Here is a 23,600-nt window from a genome sequence, read left to right as displayed (position 1 = left end):
GCTGAAAGAATACAACTTAAAATCCCAGAAAGAAGCAGACCTGGTCTATACCATCAATCCTCTTTGCTTCTTGCCTGGCCCTCGGAAAACTTCAAGTTTGTGACCTTTGAGATAATCCATCACCCATATTATTTCCAAATTTAAGTCATGAGTTTTGCTTCCCAGAAGAGAAGCAATCATCATTTTGTATTCTGCGGTCATTATTTTTTATGATTGGAATTATTTTGGATTAGTTTAGAAATAGGCTTTCCATCTGATTGTGAAAGTGATGGCCAACACCTGTTTGAGTTTTTCCTGTATTATCTTTCAGAGCTAGTAGAACAATCATGTGAATTAACTGAAAGGGCACTAACCTAAGTTCTTGTCCTCATTTTGCTACTAATTTTAGGTCCTGGACAACTTACTAAAACTCCAGGGGTTCCAGTTTCCTCATAAGGAAAAATGAGGAGATTGGACCTGATTGGCACCTTAAACTGGGCCACTCTACCTGGTGTCTTGGAGGCCCTAAATAAAATTTAGCTGACTGAGTGAGCTCACATATGCAACTGGAATGTATGGGTTGCTACCAACATATGGAGAATTGACATTTCTTAGTAACTCAGAGTGCTGGGATGCTAACATTCTCTCTGTTTTTTGGTGTGTGTGTGTGTGTGTGTGTGTGTGTGTGTGTGTGTGTGTGTGATTCCATGACTCCAGGTCTAATGTAGAATCTGTCTCCTCTCCAGTGCGCAAGTTCTTGTAACCCAACCTCATTGTCTCTTGACTGCCTGCCACTCAGACTCTGGTCTCATCACTTATTCATTCATTTCATCCCGTTTCAGTCTGATATTTATGGACTGGCAAAGAAGTGTAACTTGACAGAGCGCCAGGTTGAAAGATGGTTTAGGATTCGGCGGAATCGAGAGAGGCCTTGCAGGATGAAGAAATTCCAGGAAGCTTGGTAAGAAAGGCAGCCAAAGCTTTTGGAATGCCACAATTTTATTCAGAGCAGAATGATTATTGCAGAAGGAATACTGAAGCTGAAACAGAAGAAGGGTTCAATCATCCTCTGTCGCTTAGTGGTTGGGTATTGTAGGCTAATCACGCATTTACCATCTCTGTGTTGATTTCCTTCTTTATGAAATAGGACAAGCTGCAAACTCTCTAAGGTGAACAGGAGATACTATGTACATATCATGAAGTCCATAAAAATAATAAAAACGTCTTAACTAGCATTTATCTTCCTATGGTAGAGTCCGGCCCTAGTTCACAAGACTTTATCATTTGTTTCCAAACACATTATAATTTTTATATCACATTGTGAGAGCAGGGAATGTCTGAAAGGATTCCCTTCTCCCCTCACAACATTGAGTTTGGACCTTTCCATCTCACCTGGCTTCTTACCCCTGCCCCTTGCCTGTGGACTGGGAAGCCCAGTCTCTGTGTTTCCTGGTTGGTTTAGCAGGTGATGGCGGGGAGGGCAGAGGGTGGTCAGGATGAGCTGGGGCACCAAGTATGATTTTTGCCAGAACTGACGACTTTGAATATGTTCTCAGGGCAGTGAGGCTGCAGTGCATTTGTTCTTGGTTTCATTACCACTGTTGTCCCCTCTTATAGAATATTGAGGAATGCTAGGCCACTCCCTTGGTTGCAGAAACCGCCACAGGGGCAGGAAAGGTGGGCTAGGACTTTGCTCTTACTTTGTTCCTCTTCTTTACATCCAGTTGAGTTGTGTTTGATGCCACTTGTACACACCAATAGCATTCCTTCTTTCTGCCTGTTTCTGAGGGTCCTCCCATTGCCTAGAGACTTTCACCAGATATTTTTGTTTGATAGTGAAATGAAAAGGGAGCCGATATAAGGCTCCCAAATAAGTAAAGAGCCTGTGGGAGGCTAAGTGATGATGGTTTCCTTTTATTTACCCAGACGTTCCTGAGCATTGACTGTAATCCAGCTGTAATGGTGATGCTTGGAGACACACACCAAGTTTTCAGAGTGTCTCAAAACACTTATTTGGCATCACAGGTTCCCATTGCCTTCTCCATGAGCGCCACAATATTGTGTTGTTTTCTAACTAGCTGCTCTCTGAATTTTAGCTCTTGAGAGATTGATTAATATTGTGTTGCCACTGATGTCAGATCGGCATGAGTGACTCTCTACCCATCACCACAAGACACTGCAGACTGGAGCTGGTCTCACATTCCATTTTCCTATTTTCCTGTTGTCCTTCATTCATTCTTTCTAGCAAGTAATTCTTATCTTAAATAAAGTCCCTGGGCAGGGACTAATTCTCCACTTTTGAACTAAATCATACTCCAGTGAAATTCTCTGCTTATTTCTTATACATTCTAGTGCTTTATAGTTTATAAATATTTGACCCTCCCACCAATGGCATGAGACAGAGAAGAAAGAGCAAGCCCTTTGTAAGAAATGAGAAATGATTACACTTACACTGTGCTGTATGTCAACTACATCTCAAACAAACTGGAGGAAAAAAATAAGAAACTACTAGTTCAAGCCATCTAGTTTAAGGAACTTGCTCAGTGTCATCTAGCTATTGTCAGGGTTACTGCACTCAGGTGTTCTGTCCCCTTTTCTGGTTCTCTTTCTGCTCCATTGTCCTGCCCCCCTGCCCCCTAACGCTTACCTCTTAACAAGCAGGAGCCACCTGTATCAATTCACTGTTTGGGTCAACAGAGCCCAACCTTTGGGGATATGCCTGTCAGTGAATCACTGAAAGTCGGCCACAGAGTTCAGGAATCTGGAGTGGCCACTATCAGCCAGGGAACGTGAAGGGATGTGTCGACCATCTTCTCCAGAGGATAGTGGCACTGTGCTAGAGCACGGGCAGTCTGGTTCTAAAAGGACGATAAAAGTGAAAGGCACAGTCACTAGCCTTAAACAGCTAATCAAGGAGACGAGACTTTCACTTGTGAAACCACATGTTATTCCACCCAGTGGCGCACAGGCCTGTGCACCTGTAGTCCATGGTTGTGTTTACAAGTGGGCATCCAGAGGAGATGGCATCAGTAGGGCTGGATACACTACAGAATGGCTTTTTAGAGGAGGTCAGACCTTGCTGCACCTTGAGGATGGGCTGGGATTTCTGTAAGAAAAGAATGCAGGATTTGAGGCCCGCATTTTTCAGGTGAGGCAAAGGCTCAAAGCTGGACATTATACAATGTATTCAAGAAATAAGAGGGACCCACATATAAAATTAAATTTTTATGTTATTCTTTAGCACTCACAAATTTCCTGGAAATCAGATAACTGTTAAAAGTTATTATGGGCTAAATAAATAGACTAAAGCAAATTGCTAAGCTATTTAATTGTATAGGGCCTACACTTTATTACATCAGCTATGGGATGTACTACTGGAATCATAGCTAGAGTTATGTAGCCCCAGGCACTTTGGAAATCTCAGAAAATTTTTTTCCCTGCTCTGAGCATTTACAAATTACTCTCCAACAGGTAGAAATTCCTCTATAATATCAGGATGGATTCTCCTGTGAACACCTTAAATTCAGTGAATTGTTTCCTTTGTTACTTTCTTTTTTTAATTCATGTATAGTTAATATGCAATATTATTAGTTTCAGGTATACAACAAAGTGATAACATTTATATATGTTACAAAGTGATCACCACAATAAATCCAGCTACCGTGTGTCAGCATATAAAGTCGCTACAATATTTGACTATAGTCCGTATGCTGTGTGTTGCATCCCAATGTCTTATTTATTTTATAACTGGAAGTTTGTGCCTTTTAATCCCCTTCTCCTAATTTGTCCATCCCCCACCTCCTTCCCTTCTGGCAACCACCTGTACCTGGCAAATACCAGATGTTCTCTGAAGCTATGAATCTTGTTCTGTTTTGTGTTATTTGTTTGTTTGCTTTGTTGTTTAGATTCCACATATAAGTGAGATCATATGGTGATCATAAGTGAGATCATTTCTTTTTCTGCCTTGTTTCTCTAGTATCATGCCCTCAAGGTCCATCCATGTTGTCACAAATGGCAAGATCCCCTTCCTTTTTATAGCTGAGTAGTATTCCTTTGTATATGCGTACCATATCTTCTTTACCCATTCGTCCATCGATGGGCCCTTGGGTTGCCTCCATATCTTGGCTGTTGTACTCAGTCACTTCCTTTAGCAATGATCCCTATGCCCTGTTCCACAGCATTCAGGACTTCAATCCATAGCAGATCCTTTATTTGAAAATCAAATGCCTTTAGCTGACCACTTTTCTTTTTAAAATGAGCATTTTCATCTAGTAGTGAGAAGTTTATTATAAAAATACTTGGTGGTTTCCAAGTACCTGATGTGTTTAGGCAGGGATGCCCCCCCCAGTGCTGGGGGCATTGTGCCCCCTTACCCCTCTGCCTGCTCTGCTCAGCCACATGCAGTGCTGACCCCCATGTCTGACTCTGTCACTTTCTTTCAAGTCTGGCCTGAGTTGAGTGTCCAGTTCCTCCTGGACCTCACCTTGCAGTCTCATCTTCTTTCACTATTACCATTTGAGCCAAACCAATCAATTTCTGGGTTTTTCTCCTCTCACAGTTATGTTTGTCTCACCCTTTCCTGGAGAAAAAGGAATTCTTACTATCTTAGATTTATTTGAAGTGAGTAAAACAGCATTGACAAGTACATCACCATTCATGTTAGTGAAGTGCAGCAGCTCTCAAACTGTTTGGTTTGTCAGGACCCCTTTATTCTCTTTTAAACTATTAAACACCCTAAAGGGCGTTTGCTTGTGCATGTTATACCTACTGATACTTACTGTAGTAGAAATTAAGATTTAAACATTTCTAAAACAGCACCACACAAGGGCATGTTCCATCACCTGTCAGAATAGTGGTGGCGTCATGTGTCATGAATCTCTGGAATCTCCACTGTAGGCTTGTGAGGCAGTGAAAATGAAACAGCAAATGACATTTCAGTCATCTGATGAACAGAGTTTGATGTTAGGGACCCTTGGCACATGCTTTGGGACCCTGGTTAGTTGGAATGGAACCTGATAGGACCGGCTAGACACACGTGGGGCTGGGCTTTCCCGCTTGCATCTGGGTGTTCCTGTTCAGCCTGGGTGTATCTCTCAGCCTCTGTGTCCTTCAGTAGTCATCAGCTTACCTACCTTTAAGGGTCTTTGTGAGAGTTGAGCAAGGGACCCTGAAGCGGGGCCAATTCTATTGCCTACTTCATAAGCTTGTTGTGAGGATTACAATATGGTAGCACATGTGTGCTTAGCGCAATGCCCAGCATGGAGTCAAGGGCAATACATGTTGGAGAAACAAATAATACGTGGTGTGCCACCTAGACTTCCGGTGTCCTTTGTGGATGACAGGCCTTATCACCTCCTATTTTTCATGCTTCTTGTTTGGCTGAGATAATCCAAGGAGCCAAGGAAACGCCTTCTGCATCTAATGTAGGCCTTTGCTGGACCAGCCGTGAATAAAACAAGTATGGGCAAGTCTCACTCACTCATTTTTTAAAATGCTGCTTGGGTGTTTCTATGGTTCAAATTTCTGAACAATTTTCCCCCTACCAAAACAAGCCACAAAGAAAAACTCTCATCTAGCTGACAGGCAGTGACAGCGTTGAGGACACACTGCTGGAGTCAGAATGCAAAGACCTGCATTTCACCCTCAGCTGGATTGCTTCTGAGCTGTGTGAGCTGGAGAAACAGCCTAGCCTTCATGAGTCTGACTACAAAATGGGTATATGCCAGATTCCTCTTTCTTCGCTTACAGGCATGTTGAGGAAAACATTATGAGGCATTATACAAGTGTAAGGAACAGGTATTGTTCTTAATATTGTTATTGTTGTCTCAGCAATTGTTAAATAAAACAGTAGTTTTTAAAGAAAGCTTTACTCTGCAAAGTCATGAATATATACAAAAGGAGAAAGACTCATATAATGACTATGTCTGCTAGGTACTCACTGGCCAACTTTAATAATTACCAATGCAAGGCAATTCTGTGTCGTCTATGCCCCTGCCTGCTTCTCTCACCCCCACCAAAGGTTTTTCTTTTTTGGTGGATAACTTTTTTTTCAGTTTTATTGAGATATAACAGGCATACAGCACTGTTTAAGGTGTATGGCTTAGTGACCTGACTTGCATATTGTGAAATGATTGCCACAGTAACACCCGCTATCTCATGTAGATACAAAGAGAAAAAAATGCTGTTTTCTCTGTGATGGGAACTTCTAGGATCTATTTCTTTAACAATTTTCAAGTATACCATATAGCAGTGTTAACTATAGTCATCACGGTGTACATTATATCCCCAGGATTTACTTATCCCATAACTGGAAATTATTATACCTTTTGACAACCTTCATCCAATTATTACTGAAGATTACTTTTGAAACAAATATCAGACACTGTCTGATTTCCTTGTAAGTACTTTAGTATGTACCTCTAAAAGGTTATGACTATTTTACACATAACTGTAATACCAGTATCACACCTAAAAAAATCATTTAATAGCAGCAGATATTCAGTGTTCAGATTTCCTTGATTGTCTAATAATTTTCTTTGCAGTTTGTTTATTTGAATCAGGATCTAAATAAGACCAATGTGTTACAATTGGTTGATACATCTTTTAAATATCTTAATCTACAGGTCTTTCTTCATCCCTGAGAAAAAGACTCTCTCAAAATCTACTTTTCAGAGTCAAGACTAAAGTCTGGCCACATAGAAACCTTTTCACTGGGAATTGAGTGGAGATCAAATAAATTGGATAACACTAATATCAAAGCATCATTTATTGTGTGTCAGGAACTGGGCTAGGCATGACAACAGTAATAACAGCTACCACTTAATGTTGCTTACTTCCTACTTGACATTATGACCAATACTTTGCACAAATCATCTTCAGTTCTTTTTACATTTTGAGGTCAGTGTTGTTATTTCCATTTTATAGATGAAGAAATTAAGGTTCCCTGTGGTCAAATGACTTAACCTAGTTGTAGCCATCTAACAAGGGGTAAGTCAGGATATCAACTTAGATTTATTTGTCTGCCTCCAGAATGTGCATTCTTTCCAAAGTCTGTCATACTAAATGTTTTTCTCCTCAGATGTCAGTCACCTTTACAAGACTTTTCTTGTTTTTGGCAGTTGGCGATTTACATTTTACTTAATGATTACTGTTGCTGGAATTGCATTTCTTTATGATGTAAGTTGTCCTTTTGATATCTTTGACTTGAATTTGTCTTCAGTTTTTCAAAGTGTTGCTTGCAAATTGCTTAGGATTTAATACTTTTCATAAATAACCAGCTTTTCAACTTTTAATCTCTCTAATGCCTAGAGAAGTAGCAATTCCTCAGTCTGTCCTTCAAAACCTTTGCTAAGCTTTGCATGGGCAACGTGAATTTTTAAACCTACTCTCTCCATATTTCTACTTATGCAACCCATACACCAACTACCCTGGACTACTGACACTCCACTGAACGTACCTGGCACATCCTCACTTGGATTTCAACACATCTTTATTCTCTCCACCAGAAATGCCTCACCCTTCTCATTTCTGTCTCTACCTGTCAAATGCCACTTGTCTCATGAAGACTTCCACTACTCACCCATCTGAAATCAAATCTCTCCTTACCTTTGAGCTGTTTAAATAATCATTAAATGAATACCTTTTGGCGTATAAACTTAACAGTAAATTGTTCACAGGAAAAAAGAAAAAAGATAACCAGCTTTTGGAGATTTCTCTTAAGATTCTCTCAAGATTTCTCTAAAGAGATTTTATTGCGACAGATGTCGCAAAATATTTTTACTGTGACAGAAGCAGTAATCTAATTGGTTCAGAAATGATTTCCTTAGAAGACTCACTTGTTTGAAATAATGTTCTCCATGAGACAGCACTGGTTGCAAATTCTCTAGAAGTTGTGGATGTCACAGGCATGTTGAATAGGAACATGTGTAAATACTGACAGATGGGGAGACATGCACAGGAACAACAGAAACATGACAAAAGTGTGTTTCACTGTGCACGTGCACCCATAAATGACATCAGGAAGAGGTAATGTTTCCTGCTGAAATAAACCTTTAACTCTGACAAACATTTTTTCTCCTTTGGTTCTTCGTTTTTTCAGAAACCTTGGGTGTATGACCTATGGGAAGTGTGGAACGACTACCCCAGGCATGTGAGTCCCTTTTGATACAGTCTTTCCCTTACTCCAGGGTCAGCCCCTCACCTCGCCCCCTCAGGTCTGAGTCCCTTTCCCTCTCTTTGTCCATTTCTATGCATCCTTTGGTCTTTCTTCTACCAGAGCTTACGCATTGCATCCTTAATCCTTATATATTACCCATCACTTGTCTGATTCCTTTAGTTTGTTTATGGTTAATGTACCTATGTATTTGACTTTAAATCTACCACCTTACTATTTATTTTTTCTTTGTACCTTCTGGTGCATTTGCCTTTGTTGTAGTCCCTTCTTACTTTTTATGGGACAATCAAGTTTTTAAAAAATTATCATTCCATTTCTTCCTTTACATTAGCTCTTCATGCATCCTTGAATTACTGGAGTCTAATAAAAATCTGTGCTCTTACTTTTTATAGGCACTGAAAGGTCATTAGAATATTACATATACCTACGTCCTATCTCCTTCTTCAAATATTGAAATCCTACAAGTCATTATTATTATTATTGTTATATAAATCAGCTAAATCCCCCTTTCTATGTTATTTCTTGTGTCCTCCATTTCCATACTTCCATCTGGGATTATAATCCTTATATCTGAAGGAGTACCTTTGGTTTGCTTGTTTGAAATATTATCACTTTGCCTTCACTTTTAAAGGGATATTTGTGCAGGATACTTTAAAAGGATAATTTGTGTAGAATTCTAGGTTATCAATCATTTTCCTTCAGCACTTTAAAAAGTCATCTTTTGGATTCCATCAGTATCCTTAAGAATTCAGTTCTCAGTTTTCTTTGAATAGAATGTCTCTTTTCCCTGATTAATTTTAATATTTTGTCTTTGTCTTTCAGCAGTTTTATTGTAATAAGCATAAAAGTGTTTTGCCTTTAGTCTATCCTGCTTAGTATCCACAGTACTTCTTGAATCTTTGGAGTCATATCATCAGCCAGTTTTGGAACATTCCTAGCCATTGCTTCTGTTCCTTCCTTTCTTTGTTCTCTTCATGGAATTCCAATTACAGGTGTGCTAATATGCTAGATCTTTATGCTAGGTCCCTTATGTATCTCATGCCTGTTCCAGTATTTTCCGTCTTCTTGCTTCTCTATTTTTAAGTCTATTGGGAGACAACTCTCCATAGGTTTTGCATTTCTGCATATCATATAAAGTGAATCACTGCTTGCTCTTCATTCTTTACTATTTTTTCCAGGATATATGTATAGCAAACAACTTGGGAAGATGAAGGTAATGTCTCCTCCCGGAGCAGAGTATAGGCATATTACTGTCCATTATGAAAGATTCAAGTTTCCTAGCTCCGTGTTCCTCTCTTGTAACACAACCTGCTGCATGTGCAGATGTCATCTGACTCTTCTTGCTTAGGCCTATGGGAATTGGGATAGAAGAACTGACCAAAATATTGATACTCTGGCAAAATAAACTATCCTTTACCTCTGACCCAGGGGTCTCACAGCATCCATAAAACTGTGGCAAGCTCACTTGCAAGCAGGGTAAAATCTGTGACCTTACATGATTCTGAATATTTCCTACTTTCATGTCCTCCAGTTCATGAGTGCTTTCTTCAGCAGTGTCTAATTGGCTGTTAAACACATCTTCAGTTCTCAGTTACAGTTATTATATTTATATACTATATTATATTATAGTTATATATTATTTTTCAGTTCTCAAATTTTCATTTAATTCTTTTTTTCTTATGGACTCCAGTTCTTTCCTGAAAATGTCCACCTTTTAACCAAGTTTTTAAAGTTATTTTAGAGTCCAAGTCTAATAAAGCTAATATGTTGATCACATTTAACTTGATTTTGGAATTCTTGTCTACTCTTTTAGAAATAAAATGCCTCAAAATATTATCTCCAATTCCTTCTCAGAAGTTGAAATGTGAAGCATCAGTATTTGGGAGAATATAAATAGATATAATCAATAGTTTTGATGCCTTAAAATGAGCTGTCTATATGGTGACATTAAAGTCATGAATACTTTCATTTTCCTCAGGCCTTGCTGCCATCCCAATACTGGTACTACATTTTGGAGATGAGTTTTTATTGGTCTCTCTTGTTTAGCCTTGGCTCTGATGTTAAAAGGAAGGTAAGTGTCTTATTTAAAAAACTACTTTATCCATTTTTTCTTCCAAAATTTTTGTCCCCCTGCCTGCCCCAAATCCTAAACTTTAAATTGTTTTTTTATGTGTGTTTGGCTTCAATTCGTAGCCTTTTTGTTTTGATAGTACATAGAATAGTGCAAATTATGCTCATACTTTGATGCCTTGGTAAGTTATCACAGTGAAATATTATAGAAAGTTTGACTTTGAAGTTCTACCCTTGTTCAATAAGAGAAGAACTCTCTTTATATTGTCTATATCTTTTGGTTTTGAATTTAATGTTGCTCAGTGCAAAGAAGAAAAGTGCTGGTAGTTTTAATTCTGTAACCATACATTTTAGGTGATTACAAACTACTTTATAAAACTCTTGATGTATTCAAAGACTTTGAAACATTTTTTTCCTTAATTCATCCAAGGTCCTTTTAAGGAAACTTTGCTTCAGTATTATTAGCTTTGTTTCATTTGCAGGGAAACTAAGTCACAGGCATGCTAAATGAAATTTTTGAGGTCACAAGGTGAGGCATTTTAGAAACTGTCTAGTTGCTATTGATTCCTGTTTGTTGACACAGAAAACTGTATTAGATTCCCAATACAGTCACAAGATATATGTTAGCAATATACTTCGTATGTTCCATGCATAAAAGGTTTGTAGCACAATGTATATGATAAATAAAATTAAATTGAATTCATTGTTAAGGAGGTAAAACCAAATTGGCTTGACTAAATAATATTTGAGTGAGTGATAGTGTACCTTATCTATTACTGGGGGGCCCAATTAGCTGAAGTCATTTGGAGAGCTTTAAAGAAAATTTATAGAATATAAATAATTATAAGAATATACTTTGAAAACATCTGGTAGAAATGACCTCCTTTTCCATTAAACTCAATAATAGCCATAGATTAACTGCTATTAACTGTAGTTTACACTAAAAAAATTAGAATTTAATTGATTGACTCTTTTTTTGAAGGAATTGAATAGAAAATAATCACTTTTCAAAAGGTCTTCATAGATATACTCAGGCAGGTTGATCTTGTTATGGCCTTGTCTTTCTCCCATCTTTGATTCTTCAGGCATTGATATCTATTATATAAAGATACATTGAGCACCTTTTCAAAAACTATATGCATATATATGTCATATGTTTTCTAAGTACATATCTTCAGAGACATAAAACTATTGGGAGTGGGATAGCACAGTCTCTGAAGTCAGAATGCCTGGGTCTGAATCCCCAGCTTCACCACGTACTAACATCTTGAGCTAGTTAGTTAAACTTCCCAAACTTGATTTCCTCATCTATAAAAAGTAGCTAAAAATAGTTCCTATCTCCTCTGGTGGTTGTGAAGATTAAGCAAGTTAATCCATATAAAGTACTTCTGGGTATACAGTAAGTGCTCAATAAATTCAGCTGTTAATATCTGTATTATATTCACTCTTACTTTGGCTACAAGGAAACTAAAACCTTCAAGCTTTTTTAAACATCTTTATTGTTATATTCCCATACTATACAATTCATCCATCTAAAGTGTGATAAGTCAGTGGTTTTGAGTGTATCCACAGAGTTGTGCAATCACCAGAATCAACTTTAGAACATTTTCATCACCCAAAAAGAAGTCCTGCTGAGGAGAATTAGGCTTGGGGTGGATTAATGATTGTGCATTGAGCATTGAGTCCCCTATACAGAATTTTATTGTTGTTAACAACCATTTGATCAATAAATATGAGAGATGCCCTCTCAAAAAAAAAAAAAAAAGAAGTCCTGTATATTTTAGCAGTCACTCCCCATTTCTCCCAACCGCCCCTGCCCTTAGGCAGCTGTTGATCTACTTTCTGTCTCTACGGATTTGTCTCTTCTGGACATTACATATAAGTGGACTCACACAATATGTGTGGGTTTTTTTTTGTGTGTGTGTGTGTCTGGCTCTTTCATTTAGCATAATGTTTCCAAGGTTCATTCATGTTGAAGCATTGTCATTCCTTCTCATTGGGGAATAATAGTCCATTGTATGAATACACTACTGGAATATTTTATATGTCCATTTATCACTTAATGAATATTTGGATTGTTTCCCTTTTAGACTATTATGAATAATGCTACTATGAACATTTATTATAAGTTTTTAGCATGGACATATGTTTTCATTTCTCTCAGGTAAATACCTAAGAGTGGAATTTCTGGGCTATGTGGTAATTCTATGTTTAACCTTTTGGGGAATTGCCAGACTTCTATAGAACAGCCTAACACAGTTTTACATTCCTATCAGCATTGTGTAAGGGTCTGGTTTTTCCACGTTGTTGCCAGCACTTGCTATTGTTCCTCTTTTTCATTGTAGTCATCCTAGTAGTGTAAAATAGTATCACATTATGTTTTTGATTTGCATTTTGCTGATGGCTGATGAGGTTGAGCATCCTTCCATGTGTTTATTGGCCATTTGTGTATCTTCTTTGCAGGAAACATTTTGTGGTAGTTTTCCTCAGCCCAGCTTTGCTTATATGTTATTCTACTTTCATTTGTTACTTATTTCATATAAAGTAACTCTTTGTTATTGGTCATGTAGTTTTATTATATTGTATTTTTGCCTTTTTTCCCCTTTTTGGAATTAGGAAATAATAAGTGTAAATGTACACAGGAACATGCTTGTGTGTGTAGATATATGGAGTGAGTGTGTAAGTGCGTGTACATATATCCAGTATGGGGTAGTATAAAGAACAGCAGACGTTAGGACTTAGATGACAGCTATTTAGTGTTGTCAAAATTAAGTGACTTTAACAGTGGGGATAATACTTGCCTTACCTCCCTCACAAGGGCTGTGTTTAAGAATTAAAGTGAAAGCATTTTGCAAATTTGAAAACATGCAGAGGTAAGGTATGGGTTTCTAAAAATATTATTATCCTCATTAGGTCTTCCACTGGTTGGGAAATAAATGCATTTGCTTAATGGTTTCCATTTTTCCCTCATTGTATAGGATTTTCTAGCTAATGTCATCCACCACCTGGCTGCTATTAGTTTGATGAGCTTCTCTTGGTGTGCTAATTACATTCGCAGTGGGACCCTCGTGATGATTGTGCATGACGTGGCTGACATTTGGCTGGAGGTAAATGTTTGTTCATTAAAAAACCAATAACAACACATCCTGGGTTTCTGTGACTCTTCACAGGAAGAATGGTCTGTGAGTGATTTAATGGGGCTCTTTGTCCTGACAACACCCAAAGTTCGAGGATGTATCTGGGTTTCACGTCCTTTAAGCTTAAAGAAATGAAACCTTTTTGTTTTTAGTGTCCAACCTTCTCCATGGTTAGAAATGAACCAAGAGAGGTTAATTTGTGAGATCCCACCTGTGAAAGCTGCCTGCAGATACTAGCTCCGAAAGCAAGCTGAGATGTTTGAAGAAGGAATGAACTCTAATCTTTTAAAAGGAAAACCTGGATGTGGCATTAAGGATTCTTACTGTTGGACAGGACACAGATTCACCTAAACCAGAACTGAGCACCAATCGGCTGCTTGCACTGCCCTGCACGGATCCGCCTCTAGCTTTAAGAAATGAGAGTTGATACTTATTTAAATAACATATATTTTCTAAGGAAGGAATGTTTTGGAACAGGGGCATTAAAACAAGTCTTCTTAACCACAGACCGTGAGGGACAAAGCAAATTTAGTATTGTTTTCTCGTGTTTCTATTATGTATTGGTTCCTATTTACTCTGACGCAGTGACCCAGGGGTCTCCTTACCTGCCAGCTCTCCCGTACCTACAGCCACATCTGTCTCCCATAGCCACTTAGTTCACCATTTAAATGAAGTTCATCATATAAAGAAGATGTGGTACATATGCACAATGGAATATTATTCAGCCATAAGAAAGAAACAAATCCTACCATTTGCAACAACATGGATGGAGCTAGAGGGTATCATGCTTAGTGAAATAAGCCAGGCGGAGAAAGACAAGTACCAAATGATTTCCCTCATTTGTGGAGTATAACAATAAAGCAAAACTAAAGGAACAAAACAGCAGCAGACTCACAGACTCCAAGAAGGGACTAGTGGTTACCAAAGGGGAGGTGTGGGAAGGGAGGGAGAAGGAGATTGAGGGGTATTATGGTTAGTGCATGTGGTGTGAGGGAAGTCACAGGGAAGACAGTGTAGCACACAGAGGACAAGTAGTGACTCTGTGGCATCTTACTACGCTGATAGACAGTGACTACAATGGTGTATGGGGGAACTTAATAATATGGGTGAATGTAGTAACCACATTGTTTTTTTGTGAAACTTTCATAAGAGTATATATCAATGATACCTTAATAAAAAAAATGAAGTTCATCATATCACGAAGATGAGGAAAATAATGCCAACCCATTTCATGTTCCAGATTGTCTCTTGAAGGGCTAATAATTGAGTATAGGTTGATATGGAAGAAATTTAATTTAATGATTTAATAGACCCTTCTTCTTTTAGATCAGGGCTCAGTAAGCTTTTTCATAAAGGGCCAGATAGTACATCTAGCTTGGTGGAACACATAAGATCTCTTATCACACGTTCTTTTTTTGTTTTTGTTTTCTCTTTACTTATTTATACCCCTTTAAACATGTGAAAACCATTCTTAACTCAAGGGATGTCCAGCTTTCGCCCACAGGCTGGACTGTAATTTGCCAAACCCTGTTATAGATGTAACCAGAAGTCATTTGAAACCACTTCAAAGCAACTGGATACAGTTAAGATATTAGCTGTACACAGAATTTTGTTTCTTGTATGTAATCGTAATTAGACATGTAAATCCCATTCTAAAGGTCAAGATTATTCAAGGCAGCAAATGGCTTAGCCAAAGAGAGATTGTGCCAGTTTTTCCATGTGTTGCTCTCTGAACGCAGCCATCTCTGCTCCAATTACCTCCTTCTCTGATCACATCTCAGTAACCCTGCCTGAAAATTAAGACCACATTGGCCATGACTTAAGAATTTTTTGCTACTCTTGCTTCTAAACCCTGTGGCTCAGTTGCCTCTGGTGTGTGTCCACTGTAAAAACAGCTTCATTGTGTTACTAAAAAGCAGTTAGATGTCGGGACTGGGAATAAGCTCCGGGTCATCCTTGCCGCCCCTCCCCCCCATGTCACTGACAGGCTTTAACTCCCTGGTGAAGGGAACTCCTTTTCTTTGCGAGGAAAAACAGACTCAGCATCTACAATTCTTATTCATAAGTGACCTTTCCTTTAATTACTGCTTTGTTTTCTATCCTCAGCTGAAACATGAGAAGAGGTATCTGCTCCTTAGGGTATATTGTGCAGTTCAGCTTATTGCTGTTTGAATACATTCTGAGATCTTTAAGTAAAAAAAAAAAAAAAGAAGAAATCAGAAGAAAAATGAAATGTCAAACGCAGAGGTCCCGTCATGGATAAACTATGAGAACAGCTTGGTGCTGTTAACGATCATGAATCATTTTTTATAATTAATTAATTAATTAATTTTTATTTTGGTATCATTAATCTACAATTACATGAGGAGCATTATGTTTACTAAACTCCCCCCATCACCAAGTTTCCCCCACATACCCCACTGCAGTCACTGTCCATCAGCGTAGTAATATGCTGTAGAATCACTACTTGTCTTCTCTGTGCTGTACAGCCCTCTCTGTGCCCCCCGCACATTATGCATGCTAATGGTAATGTCCCCTTTCTTCCCCCCCCTTATCCCTCCCTTCCCACCCATCCTCCCCAGTCCCTTTCCCTTTGGTAACTGTTAGTCCATTCTTGGGTTCTGTGAGTCTGCTGCTGTTTTGTTCTTTCAGTTTTTTCTTTGTTCTTATATTCCACAGATGAGTGAAATAATTTGATACTTGTCTTTCTCTGAGCATAATACCCTCTAGCTCCATCCATGTTGTTGCAAATGGTAGGAATTGCTTTCTTCTTATGGCTGAATAATATTCCATTGTGTATATGTGCCACATCTTCTTTATCCATTCATCTACTGATGGACACTTAGGTTGCTTCCATTTCTTGGCTACTGTAAATAGTGCCGCAATAAACATAGGGGTGCATATGTCTTTTTCAAACTGGGCTGCTGCTTTCTTAGGGTAAATTCCTATGAGTGGGAAACCTGGGTCAAATGGTATTTCTATTTTGAGTTTTTTGAGGAATCTCCATACTGCTTTCCACAATGGTTGAACTAATTTACATTTCCACCAGCAGTGTAGAAGGGTTCCCCTTTCTCCACATCCTTGCCAACATTTGTTGTTTGTCTTTTGGATGGTGGTGATCCTTACTGGTGTGAGGTGATATCTCATTGTGGTTTTAATTTGCATTTCTATGATGTGGAGCATCTTTTCATGTGCCTGTTGGCCATCTGAATTTCTTCTTTGGAGAACTGTCTGTTCAGTTCCTCTGACCATTTTTTAATTGGATTATTTGCTTTTTGTTTGTTGAGGTGTGTGAGCTCTTTATATATTTTGGATGTCAACCCTTTATTGGATCTGTCATTTATGAATATATTCTCCCATACTGTAGGATGCCTTTTTGTTCTATTGGTGGTGTCCTTTGCTGTACAGAAGCTTTTCAGTTTGATGTATCCCACTTGTTCATTTTTGCTTCATGAATCATTTTTGATTCTCAAGTCATGATCTAACTTGAGGTTCAGTGAGTAAGGCCAGTACCTCCCATCAGCTGGTGGCAGAGACAATACTCAGTTGTGGCATGGGGCTGGTTTGTGATATTCTCCAGGGGTGCCTTTTCCACGGCCTCCTCCAGTGGTTTGTTTTAGTGTTTGGCCTCTCGGTCAAGTTCTAATTGAACCCAGACACAGTATAACTTTTGCTCCTGTTTAGACTTTCTTGAAGATGGAGACTATTAGTCTTTCATGTTTCCTCAAGACCGTTGGTGGGTCATTTCTTCGTTCTCTCTTTGCAAGGAAAAACAGACTCAACATCTACAATTCTTATTCATTAGTAACCTTGGCCTTTTTCATGAATCTCCTGACCCTCTCTAATTTTCCACATGTTCAGGTTTGCACCCAGGACCCAATGTTTTAAGAGTATCCTGACCAATGCTTAGCAAAGGAGGGTGTTGCCATGGGATACCCATCTTTGCACAGTCCAGAATATGCTGTGTATCTGCCCAAAGGAGTGCTACTTGATGCTCTCGAGTGGGCTCTCTCATGCCTATGCATGCCTCTAGCTACCCACCCAGGCCTGGCCTCTGACCCTTCAGGCAACTCCCCATTCTATGGTAGAAGTAGACTCCCCACTCCAGAAGGCATGCTAAGCTTCTGCCTTCCTCCCCACACCCATCTCCCTGCCGCCTGGCATACTAGCCTGCTGTATCAGCACTGAGGCTATTCCCTTTGGGTCCTCTGTCAACCCTACAGTCCAGTCATATCCCTACCCCATGGTAAGTGTGAAAACATATGGAAAGTGTAATATAAACCCTTTCCAAAGTAAAAATTCTCTGCCTGTCTTGTTCGAGAGGGGCATTGAGTTTCCAGGGTGACTTCAGTTCTGAAACCACCCAGGACTAAGCCACATTCCTAGAGAATGACCCGCCCTCAGAAGCTACCTGCCCCTCTCCCAGCCCCAAACACTTTCCCGTTCAGCCGTGGGCTCCACTGGACAAAGCAAGAGAGGATCCTACTACTTCTACTCATCATCCATTAACCTTCTGCTACCACCTTAAAGAGTCCTTTCTGTAATTCTTTTTATTCAGCACAGTACAGACGAGCATAAAGTAGGCAGGCAAAATCAAGTGCTTGAAACTTTGTTTCAACCAGAACACATCCCAAGAGTCGCCTCTTTCCTCTGCCTCTTCTGTCATCTGCCTGGACGTAGCCACCTAGACTGCCACCTGCCCAGCCCAACCCAGGACTTGAATCACATCCCAGCCTTTCTTCACCCCAGCTCTCCTCCCAGTTAAATGGAGAAATCAAACAAACCCCCAGATAAAATGCCTGCCGAAATTAATTATGCTAACTGTGTAGTGCTTGTGAAAACAGGAGTAATATTACAGTCCATTTTAACATATCTTTTTTTAATATTTATATTATGGAAAATTTCGAACATATGACAAGATAAGGAGAAAAGTATAATGGACCCAAGTGGCTCCATCATCCAGCTTTATAGTTACCAATATGGCCAGTCTTGTTCTATTTCCCCATCCGCACTCCACCCTCCTCCCCAGATTCTTCTGAAGCAAATCCCAGTCATCATGTCATTTCACTGATAAATGTTTAAATAAAGATTTTTATGCTGACGTGGCTTTATCTGAATGCCATCTCTTTGTTTGTTTTCAGTCGGCCAAGATGTTTTCTTACGCCCAGTGGAGGCAAACCTGTAACATCCTGTTTTTCATCTTCTCTGCCGTATTTTTCATCAGCCGCCTCATTGTGTTTCCCTTCTGGTGAGTAGACAAGGTGCCCTGCCATGCCTTTGGCCACTGCTGAGGTGGACTTGGCATGTGGGCCAAGTCAGAGTGTTGCCCTTTCCTTCTTATATTGATCTCCAATTATTTGTGCCATGTTTGGTTGGAGAAAAGACATGAAGGGGCCATTAAACAACACCTTCCACTATGTAAAAGGCTTCTTACAAAGGGAAATGGAAAATGGGTAACCCAATGGGTACGCAGCAACTCTTCTCTCTATGTCTTGTTTCATGAATATGGATCTTCCCTTGTAACAGCTTTTCCAGTTATTCAATGAAATGTCATTGGCCAGTCGAGAGCTCTTTAAAAGGGAGGTGTGATCTTCATTCAAATTACAGTGATTATAACCACCATTAATTGAATGCCAGACACTGGATTAGGCCCCTTATATATCCTGGCTTTAGTGTACATAACAAATCATAAAGTTAGGTATTATCACTTCACATATGAGGACATTGATATGCAGGCATTCTCAATGATCACTGGTCTTATCAATGGTTTGGACAGCCTTTTAATATTGATTGGCTCTTGATTAGTCTGTTGATTTTGTCTAGCCAAAGGCTGGCTTTGACAAACCTACATTGTGTCTCCCCTTTGGCAAGCATAATTGCCCATGTGTTGATTGACAGAAACCAGAGGAGAAATGTGAGGAAGTGCTTGGGGTTTTGGAAGAAACGGCTTCTAATCAACCATAGTTGCTAGTCTAGGAATTTCAGACCCTCCCAATAGAAAATGAGAGCTTGAAGATCCTAGGTTCCAGATGAAAGAGAAGGAACCAGATTCCAGGCCTGATTCCTAGTGGATGGACAGCACCCTTGACTAGCGTCCAGGGCGGTCTGGTCAGAGAGATCACATGGTGCTGGCCCTGTGGAGGCTGGCTGCGTTCCTTAAACCGAGACTGGATGTCTTGCGTAGACATTGTCGGGAGAGGAGCAGCTGACTGCATGGATGCAAGTCAGGTCTGGATTTGAACCCTTCCTCCATATTCACTACCTGCGTGATCACTTATTTGGCCTCAGTTTTCTCATTTGTAAGATGGAAATAAGGTTTGTCATGAGGCTTAACTGAAGTAAATATATAAAACAGCTCCAAATAGCATCTGGGACATAGTAAGGACTCAGTAAATGCCAGCTATAATTTCTAAAGTTATTAATAAGACTCCAAGAATTTGAAAATAAATCTGGAATCAAATCTGAGATACGTACTTAAGATACTCCCCTTGGCTAAGGAATATCTTACCACCTCTTCTGCTTTGGCTGAGAAAGTGTGTTTGTGAAATTATGATATTATATGATAGCAATTATTGATAGGGTAAGTATTGGCTTCCAGATAATAGTTGTGCTGTGACTTTTCAGAGTGACTTTCCTGATGTGCTAAATCCAGCATTTGCCCATCAGTGCCACTTCTTATGTTCCAAAGGCACTGCAGTTATCTGTTGCTACGTCATAAGCCATCTGAAAACTTAGTGGCTTAAGACAGTGGTGAGAGAGCTCTTTTTGTGAAGGGCCATAGAATGGCTATTATAGGCTTCAAGGATTACTTACAGTCTCTGTCATGTACTGTTCTTTTTCTTTCTTTTATGATCTTTTTAAAATGTGCAAAACCCAGCTCAGCTCACAGACTGTAGAAAAAGAGGTTCGGGCCAGATTTTACCACCAGGCCATATTGCAGCCCTTTTTCTTAAGGCAGCAACACTTATTGGTTATTATTATTGTTTATGGTTCTGAGGCTTGACTGGCCTTAGCTTGGTGGTTTTCACTTAGGTCTCTCGTGTGGGGACAGGCAGCTGGTGGAGAGTTGGAATTTCCTTGAAGGCTTCCTCCCTCACATGGTGGAGGTAACACCCAAACCTCAGCTGCTTGCTGCTGATTGTCCCCGGGAGCCCAGCGGGGCCTGTCAGCCGGCACACCTACGCACGGCCCCTGCTTTGCCTGAGCTCCCAGCATGGCAGCTGGATTTCAAGGGTGAGCAGCTCAAGAGACAGTTAAGCAGATGCTGTATCTCCTTTTATATTTTTCCTTCCGACTACACATCATGTCACCTCCAACCTCATTTTCTTCACTGGATCCAGGTGATCAAGGCCAGTTCACATTTAAGGGAAGGAAAATTAATTTAATGCTCCATTTCTTTATGGGAGTAGTTTCAGAGAATTTGTGGGAATATTTTAAAAGCACCCACCATGGAAACTCTCAGTCCAGGAAACTCTGAGAAGCTTCTAGGTATTGCCGTGGTGGTTGGCTTTCGATTTAGCAATGAAGGACATTAACCTCAGACTTTCGCATGATGTGTTCAAAAAACAAGCAAGCTGACTCTTGCCCAGGACACAGTGGTGGGGCTGAGCCGCTGCAGAGGTGGTGTGCCACTTTACCCACATTCTCAACTTCAGAAGTCCTCCATCTAAGAACTCATTCTCTTGCCAGCATTTCTGGCTTTCAAGGAGAATTAATTACATGCATTTGGTATTTTCTTGATCTTGATACTTCACTGAACTTACCAACTCACTGCAGAGGGCAGCCACTACCACTGTATGCTGTCTTTAGGGAGTTGAATGGCAAATAAACCAGTAGTAGCAGACTTGAGTGTAAGAATTTTTGCTGGTAAAAATGTTTCTGTACTGATGATCACTGGTCTTCATCGTTTGGAAGGTCGAGAAAAATCTCAGAAAGCTATTGGAAGTTTGGGAGATTGGTTTTCAATGGTTTTTGATTGAATCAGTCCCGTGTATTGCTGTAGCTTAAATGGTCTTCCCATCAGTTAGAATGTGTTGCTCAGTCATCCTGTGGGGCCAAAGATACTCCTTGTGGTCAGCTCCTTGTGGCCAGCTTGGCTCCAGCCATCCGTCTAAAATGTGTAACTCTGTAGATTCATCTTCTCAGGATGTTTTTTGTCCAGATTTGGGGGGAATTTGCTATGGATGAAACAACGTGCAGATAATAGACCTATTTCAAGATTCAGACCTTTGAGAGGTGCTGGGGGAGGCAGTTTGCAACCCAGTTGCTCTGTCCTTCCCAACTTGTTGCCCATTTTGTGGTGAGATAGGGGGTTGAGTGGGCAGAAAGCTGGCCCATCCGAATTTTGTCAGGAAACTTTGAGAGAACCTGAGATTCTACATTACGCCTGTCTTCCCCTTTCTTTTACTTCCCCTGTGCTTCCGTCAGCCTCCAGCATATTTGCTTTCCCCTGACGAGTTTCCTTTCTATTCATGCAACTGCAACTGCGTCAACTGTGTCCCCTTCCCTCTCCTCCTGCTCTTTTCAGGGACCTTATTTGGCTGATTCTGGGTCGTTGTCAGCAGGAGGTAATTATGCTGGTTTTCTAAACATTGTTTCTCTCAACATTAAGTGGAAATTCCGATCTGCATTGCCCAGATTGCTTTAATCTGATGGCCTGATTACCTCATTAGTTTGCATTTTAAAGCATTTAAAGCCCAGGCTTATGCTTTTCACATTGTCTTCCCAACTATCGTTTCCAAATAATGACTCCTATGTTTTTGAATTATTGGATGGATGTATCTACTGCAGAGATTCATTAGGCTAGAAGGACCTTCCCGAGTCCAGGGAGATGACTGCTCTGACGCCGGACAGTTTTCCTCCCTGAGTAACAGCAGGAGTGAATGGTTTAGTCCAGGCTGGTGCAGCTGAAGGGAGGGAGCGTTCTGGCTCAGCCAGGGTTGCAGGTGGCGGTGCTGGCTCACTGCTTCACTTCTTGCCCTTGTCCCAGCTGGATGTTGTGAAGAGCACACAGCTGAGTAAGGCACAGCTGCTGACCTGCAGGAGTTCATAATGGCAGCAGGAGAACACTTGGTATCCAGCCCCTTATTTGTGTATTTGAAGTGTATTAACATTGACCTGTTTTTCTGGATATTGCAAAAAGACAAAAAAACAAAACATTTCCAACTGTGAATAAGACTCAAATAAATAACTTCCTTACCTGCAAGGGTACGTATGCGTGCTGTAACTTTATTTTCCTCACCTCTGGTTTGCTGGTCTTCAGTTTTCAGGCTTCTGTTTTAATGATTGGCTCTCATTGGTGTGGAAAAGCGGTTTCCTGGGAAGCCTCTTGTGAAAGGGAATTCTGGGGGGTGACAAGACCATATAAATACTTGGAGTAACTACAAGACAGAGGAGAATTCTAAGAAAAGACACAACAGGGCAAAGCTGAAAGCATCTGGCTGCGCTCTTGGCTGACATTCAGCAGAGTGAGGGCAAAATGGACTTTCCCTCCTCAGAGGCCTGGGGCCTCTGCTCTGCACAGTGAGCCAAGGGCAGGTAAGGGCCTCAGGCCCCGTGGTCAGCTTCCATGCCCTCCTGCGATGGCAGGGGGCCCTTTGTGCAGCCACCAGAGGAGAGGAGGGGCTTGTGCAATGCCAGAATGGCTGTTGAGGTTGGGCCACTCCTTGAGCCACCGCTGCAGGCGTGTGTCTCAGAACCAGACTTCCCGGTTACATGCCTTATGCAGGAGACAGTGAAGTCACCACATGTTTGCTCAGTGTCTAGTTCAGTGGGGTGCCCTCAGAGGGCTCCTTCCTCACCCCCCACGTGCTCGGCACTTCTGCTTAAAAATTTGGCAATCACCCTTCTTCAAATTGGAAAATTGTAGGATAGAGACCTTGTACATAATTAAGTCCAACCCCTTTATTCATTTATTTATTTGGATATGATTTCAAGTTTACAGGATAATTTCAAGTATATTACAAAGTACTCTCATATATTCCCTTTACCCAGATTCATCGGTTAGCATTTTGCCCCATTTGTCTTTCCTGTCCTTTTTTTCTCTCTCTCTCTCAGTCCACATGCATACATATGTGTAGATGTATTTATGTATGTTTTCTAAACCATTTGAAAGTACCAAGCATTACGTGCTTTTCATCCTAAATATTTCAGTGTGTATTTCCTAAGAACATTCTTCTGCAGAATTACAGTATAGTTTATCACTTTCACAAAATGCAGCAATCTCCCATCTGTGTTGCTGT

General features: G+C 40.2%; 2 protein-coding genes across 5 annotated transcripts in view; one reads left to right on the top strand and one right to left on the bottom strand.

Moving 5' to 3' along the window:
* The window catches only part of CERS3 (ceramide synthase 3), a 116,776-nt gene that overhangs the window by 62,225 nt on the left and 30,951 nt on the right, over positions 1-23,600 (top strand). For all 3 annotated transcript variants that reach the window (XM_073227017.1, XM_073227015.1, XM_073227018.1), the window contains exons 4-9: positions 822-940; positions 7,098-7,155; positions 8,078-8,128; positions 10,131-10,223; positions 13,201-13,329; positions 18,501-18,607. In XM_073227017.1, coding sequence (XP_073083118.1) covers positions 822-940; positions 7,098-7,155; positions 8,078-8,128; positions 10,131-10,223; positions 13,201-13,329; positions 18,501-18,607 — 557 coding nt within the window. The remainder of the gene's footprint in view (positions 1-821; positions 941-7,097; positions 7,156-8,077; positions 8,129-10,130; positions 10,224-13,200; positions 13,330-18,500; positions 18,608-23,600) is intronic.
* The window catches only part of LOC118968711 (uncharacterized), a 76,393-nt gene continuing 55,776 nt past the window's right edge, over positions 2,984-23,600 (bottom strand). Inside the window, exons 2-3 of one of the 2 annotated variants that reach the window (XR_012127047.1) lie at positions 22,559-22,702; positions 2,984-3,085 (exon numbers count right to left, since the gene is read on the bottom strand). Coding sequence is in view for 1 of the 2 variants with exons in the window: in XM_073227019.1 (XP_073083120.1) it covers positions 22,618-22,702 (85 nt within the window). In the remaining variant the exon portion in view is untranslated. Of the gene's footprint in view, positions 3,086-18,618; positions 22,703-23,600 lie in introns of those variants that run through there. The other variant, XM_073227019.1, reaches the window with a different exon arrangement.

This window comes from Manis javanica, chromosome 18, assembly GCF_040802235.1.
Source record: "Manis javanica isolate MJ-LG chromosome 18, MJ_LKY, whole genome shotgun sequence".
Taxonomy (NCBI): Eukaryota; Metazoa; Chordata; class Mammalia; order Pholidota; family Manidae; genus Manis; species Manis javanica.
Note: the sequence above shows the minus strand (reverse complement) of the source record. Positions and strands in the feature narration are given on the sequence as shown.